Source organism: Gossypium arboreum, chromosome 13 (assembly GCF_025698485.1).
Source record: "Gossypium arboreum isolate Shixiya-1 chromosome 13, ASM2569848v2, whole genome shotgun sequence".
NCBI classification, from domain to species: domain Eukaryota; kingdom Viridiplantae; phylum Streptophyta; class Magnoliopsida; order Malvales; family Malvaceae; genus Gossypium; species Gossypium arboreum.
In genome coordinates, this window is record NC_069082.1 from 863,776 (window position 1) to 869,655 (window position 5,880).

Sequence of the window (5,880 nt, forward strand, 5' to 3'; positions counted from 1 at the left end):
GTTGATAGCGAGAAAAGATAAAAGAGAGATAAGAAAGGTTAAAGCCCAACTAAGTGAAGAATTTGAGATGAAAGATTTAGGACCAACAAAGAAGATACTTGGTATGGAGATTCTCGAGATAGAAAAGCAAGTAAATTGTACCTAAGTCGGAAGGGTACATTGAGAAAGTTCTTTTGAGTTCAATATGCAGAGTGCTAAGCTCGTTAGTACTCCTTTAGCGACCCATTTCGGACTTTCATCGGCCTTATCTCCTCAATCGATAATGAGATTGAGTACATGTCACATGTTCCATACTCTAGTGCGAGAGGATCTCTCATGTATGCTATGGTTTGTTCACGCCCGATTTATCATATGCATCGAGGCGATTAGCGATACATGGCGAATCTGGTAAAGAACACCGGAAAGCGTTCGATGGATTTTAAGATACTTACGAGGCACTACTAATGTTTGCTTATAGTTTGGAAGAACTAAAGATGGAGTTATAGGGTATGTTGATGCTGATTTTGCTGGAGACCTTGATAGAAGAAGATCTCTCACGAGTTACGTCTTTACAATCGGAGGTTGTGCAATTAGTTGGAAAGCCACTTTGCAAACTACGATCGCTTTGTCTACCACTGAATTTGAGTACATGGCGATTCTTGAGGCTTGTAAAGAAGCTATTTGGTTGAAGGGACTATTTAGTGAACTCAATGAAGACCTTCAAATCAGCACAAGATTTTGTGACGGTCAGTGCCATCTTTCTTACAAAAGATCAAATGTTTCATGAGAGAACAAAACACATTGATATTCGGTATCATTTTGTTCGTGATGTTATTGCTCGTGGTGATATTGTTGTGAGCAAAATTAGCACTCATGAAAATCCTGCAGATATGATGACTAAGTCACTTCCTATAACCAAGTTTGAGCATTGCTTAGACTTGGTTGGTGTTCATTGTTGAAGTTAAACCCTTAAGGGTTTTTGGAAGAGGTGAAGAACTTGTTTATTGAAAGTTCGCGATGAAGAACTTGTTCATTGAGAATTTGTGTCAAGGTGGAGATTGTTAGAATTAAGTGACCCAAATTCTTATTTAAATAAAATACGATGGAAAATAAAATAAAAGTAAAATCCATATAGAACTAGACTTCTTTTATTTTATTTTCGAATAAGGTTTTTAAACCTTATTAAACTCCATCTATTTTATATTGATTAGGATAAGGTGTTTCAATCCTACTAGAATATGGCTTTGCAAGCCTATAAATAGACATAGTCTATTCCTCTTGTATTAGAGTAAAAAAAATTTTCGACATAGTGAATTTTCTTCTCCTCTGCCCGTGGTTTTTTTTCCCGAAAGGGTTTCCACGTAAAATTTATGTGTTCTTTATTTTTATTTATTTTATTCTATTTTATTTTTCACAGTGATAAAGTGATATATGTCAACCTAGAATACTGTTGAACCCGACTGTTAGAGTTGTGTGACCCAAATTCTAAGAGATTGCTTAGAAATCAAGTTAAACAAAATTATATTTTATTTCTAGAAGATTTAGTATTTATTAGTATAATATATTTAGCATTTATTAGCATAGTTTATTTGACTTGCTAATTTAGCCTATAAATAGGGTCTTTTACAACCTTAGAAAATACACCCATTAGAGATTAAAACTCATAACACATTTAGAGAATTTTGTATTTGAGTTTTGAGGGTTATTTGTTTTAGGGTTTTCGGGGTTTAGTTTTTATCTCCATCTTTTGTACTCTTCATTCTTTTGCTGTTATAGTAAATTTATTTTTGCCCATAGTTTTTTATCCTCTTTGGAGAAGTTTTTTCACGTTAAATTTGTGTGTTCAATTTCTCAATTTATTTCGTTATTTTTTACTTATTGCTTAATCGAGTCGATCCTAACACCGACTTAAATAAAACTGAATGAAGCACCCACTAAATGGATGGATTGAAAAATATCTCAGAATTTATTTCCAATATATTTTTATATAGATTGTATGGGACTCTATAAATGATGTCCAAACGATGATAAAGAAGCTACAAATGAGTATGCATCACCAAATTTTTATGGTAGTTAACCGTTCTGACGAGGATGGTTGATGTAAGCTTTTAAATTGATGACTTTCCTATATCTAAACATTTGTCATAAAAATTTAACTAAATGAGCAGGTGAAGAGTTTTAAGCCTGAAAATATTGAAAAAAGAGAGTCTATAACAGGATCTAAGATACAAAATTATACATTAATAATTATAAGTAACTATTTCTACAGTGCTAAATATGTCATTCCAGTCCACCCCAACCCCTTGATAAATGCCTATGCCTTAATTTCACTGTAAACCATGTTAGTTTGATTCTTTCTTTCTATCCCCCTCCAAACACATATATCACACAAAAAGTAAGACACAAATTAAAGCAACAAAAATGAAAGTACAAAAAGCAAAAAAAAAAAGTTTTGCCAACTAGTCCCCTTCTTCTGTTACCGTTCTTTAACACTGAAAATAATTTGCTTATCAACATGTTTCAGAATCCCAGTTTCATCATCAGTTCTTGAACTGTCTTCTTCACTGTTATCTCCAATGGCAATGTTTAAGTCTAGAGAAACAGATGGGTTCTTTTCCTGCTCCATTTCTGGTTCTTTGATCTCTTCTGGGTCATTACAGTTTGGCCTTTTCCTCGAAGAACAAGCTCTTGACAATGAGCTGAAGCTTTCACAGCTGAAAATGACAATGGCATCCATTACAGGAACTGTAACACCATCTGAAACTGTAACTTTCCCGGTTTCTATTGCATGCTTAATGCTTTTCATAGAACAGTAATCAACCTGTTCCATATCTTCCATCAAGAACACCCTGTGAGGATTCTCATTCAATGCTTCACCAAATCTTTGAAGAACATAACTGTTGCCGCCAGATTCATCTCTTTTCCTTTTGTTATCTTCATTCGAATCCGATCCGGAATTGCTCGGACTTATGGAAGCAAAGCTGGTTTGTGAACCGAAAATGATTCTTGCCAACTCTCTTGCAATCTTCTGTTTGGCTTCATTGTCGGATCCTAAGAAGAGCAGCCATGTTTCTTCTTTGTGTTCCCTTTGATTTAACCAGTTTTTAGCTTTGTTCATCCCTGATCTGCATTCGAGAATGGTGCTAACAATTTCAGGAATCACATCCTTCTGCCATGGAACCTTTTTCTCCAATGCATTGCATAAAATGTTCATGTTTTCAGCATTAACAACCTTGAATGCATTAAGACCATCGATATCCTCCTCCATCGCCTCACTCGAAGAAGCCGAATTTGGGCTCGAATTCGGATTTGAGAGGAGGTCTGGCTTTGAATCATTTTCGGATATATAAAACTGGTGCTCTTTAGGTGAACTTTTAGATTCAAAAATGACTGGCCAACTTAGATTAAGAGCTTCTTCTTCACTGTTGCAGGGATCTTTATCAGTTGAAGCACTGCTAAACGAGTTCCATTTCTTGTAAAGATCCTTCACATTCACTGAATCCTGTGAGTAACCAAAAGAAAAATGTGAATCTCAACCTGTTTTAATGATTAATCATGCAAGTGGAACTGTAAGGATAAATACCTTATCATGGGAAGGGTTCATTTTGCTTTCTTCTTTGTAGTTTTGCAGCCATGAAGGCAAACTTGAAGTACTTTGAGCTTCCTTCTTGTCAAAGTTGAACAATCTATCCCTAAAGGAACTATGATTCTTATTTGCTTCTACTTCACCAAGTTGCCAACTAATGGAATCTATAGATTCTTTGTTTCTATATTGAGATTGAGAATCACAGGTGGAATAAAGCAACAAAACAGGAAAAAAAACATGATTACCATAAGTGGACATATGTAAAGATGGAGAAAACTAAGGTAAAAAAAAAACAAAAACAATGGTTTACCTTTCAAGATTAAGACTTAGGCTTAAGCTGTCAGCTGATATTGTAAGAGGATAAAGTTCCCAAATTGACTCAAGAGAAGCTTGGCCTGTTTTACACTTCATGTAAGTTCTAAAAGTTGCAATTCCCATAAGGAACAATTTGCCTGTTTCCTTGGTTCCACTTACTAATCTTCTGAGTTCCATGATTATATGTTCCACTGGACTGTAATAGTTTCTTCTTTGTTCACCATAGGTTGACCAAAACTCTGAAACCCATTTGAGATCACCTAAGTATAAGACAACCCCCCTAGCCATATAACTTTTGACAAGACATTTAAGCTCTACAAGTTTCTGTTCCACTTCATGTTTAGCAAGGTTTCTAAGTGACAAAAGTGGGAAACTTATGAACTGAAGGTACCTTAAATCCCCAGAGACTTGGCCTTTCTCAAATTTATCCATTACTCCTCTAACAACACTCTCAGCAATGGCTACGGACTCACCAATAATGACAGTGTTTCCCCTTCTGTGAACTATTGTGTTCAAAACATTGGTTACATCTTGGTCATGAGAGTGTGTGTGGGGCATCGAAGGAGACAAGTTAGAAGCAAGAACTTGGGGTTTGGTGTTGTTTTCTTTTGGAGAAGAAGAAATCTCCATGGAAACTGTTTGTTCAACTTTGGTTTTGACTTGTGTGCTAGAGAAACCAGCTTCCCTCATAACCCTACTAACACTAGGATCATCCAAGATAGAGACTATGAGATGTTCTAATTCTATTTTGAGAGCTAAAATGGGTTGTTGTTGGTTCTCAATGGACCCTCGGCGTTGATGAGCTTGAGCACGTTTAAAAGCGGCAACCAAGGCATTAGAAAGAGAAGGATGATGATGATGGTGATGATGATGGTGAGGACCTAATAAAGGACTAGAAGTAGATGCAGGGAGACGATTAAGTGCTACATTGAAACAAAGCTCTAAAGCTCTAAATTGAAGAGGGTGAGAATGAGATTGAAGACAAGCTCTACGAAGAAGACCTGTGGAAGATGCAAGCATGGCACTAGCTACATGAAGAGGAGTGACTTGGGCATGGCCTCGTCGTCGAGCTAGCCCAAGTGCTTGCTTAACCAAGCTAGCAGCCTCAGCTGTTAAAGCTTGTTGCACAGTACAAACTCCAGCTCTCATCTTTCTTGTCTTTTAAGGATACTATGAAATACTGGGAGTTTAAGAAAGAAAAATCAGACACTTAGAGCTTGAAGCTCGGTGGGTTTCATCAGTATCAGCTATCAAACTATGACAGCAGTCCTCAAGCTTTATATATATATAAGGGAAGTTATTGGAGTTTGATTTGGTGAGATATTATGACAAGTGGAAGTGGGGGTTTATGCTTTTCTTGTTAGTGAGGGAAAATTTTGGTCTTTTGTATGGGAAAGTGGTTTGCATGTGATTTAACTTTGCCCCCTTTTTTTCTTTTTTCCTTTTTTTATTTCTCTCTCTCATGATATGTATAAACTATAAAGTTATGTAGATAAATTAAAAGTTGGGAGCTTTAATAGCAAATTTTATTTAGGGTTTAATTATTGATTTCATCCTCTACTTTATAGAAATTAAAAAAGTTAATCATTCTACTTTCACTTGTCATAATTTGATTATTGTACTTTACGAAAATTAAGAAGATAGTCTAATTGGATAACATTATCGGTTTAAATAATTTATATTCAAAGAATTAAGTAGTTCAACCATTTATATACAATAAACTAGCAAAAAGCAACAGTTCATTTCCATGTATTAACTAACTAACAACTAGACTAACTTATTAAATTTTTTAAAGCATGAGGACCACCAATTTCAAAAAATTAAAAGTAGATAGATCAAATTCTCAATTTTACAAAGTAGAAGGTTGGAATATAAATTAGACCTATATATAAATTTAATACATTAGATATGCTTTATTAAGCACAAAGAATGGAATAAGCACTTTTTATGTCTTTATAAAAATACTAAAATACCAAAATTGAATAATTAGCTCTCAAAAC

At 35.0% G+C, this 5,880-nt stretch overlaps 1 protein-coding gene across 1 annotated transcript; it reads right to left on the reverse strand.

Annotated features, from left to right (window-relative positions):
• Positions 1–2,170: 2,170 nt before the first annotated feature.
• LOC108461568 (protein SMAX1-LIKE 3-like) lies at positions 2,171–5,191 on the reverse strand. The gene is made up of 3 exons (XM_017761441.2): positions 3,876–5,191; positions 3,563–3,746; positions 2,171–3,481 (listed from the first exon to the last, which is right to left on the reverse strand). Exons 1-3 carry the CDS (start codon positions 5,027–5,029, stop codon positions 2,456–2,458), a joined length of 2,364 nt encoding a protein of 787 aa, XP_017616930.1. The 5' UTR covers positions 5,030–5,191; the 3' UTR covers positions 2,171–2,455.
• Between the last annotated feature and the right edge of the window lie 689 nt (positions 5,192–5,880).

What these genes read in the sequence shown, in the direction of transcription:
- LOC108461568 (XM_017761441.2), bottom strand. Translation starts at nt 5,029, where the DNA reads ATGAGAGCTGGAGTTTGTACTGTGCAACAAGCTTTAACAGCTGAGGCT. An exon ending in CTAAGTCTTAATCTTGAAAG is followed by an intron (nt 3,747 to 3,875) that starts GTAAACCATTGT and finishes ATCTCAATATAG; the next exon opens with AAACAAAGAATCTATAGATT. An exon ending in TGAACCCTTCCCATGATAAG is followed by an intron (nt 3,482 to 3,562) that starts GTATTTATCCTT and finishes GGTTACTCACAG; the next exon opens with GATTCAGTGAATGTGAAGGA.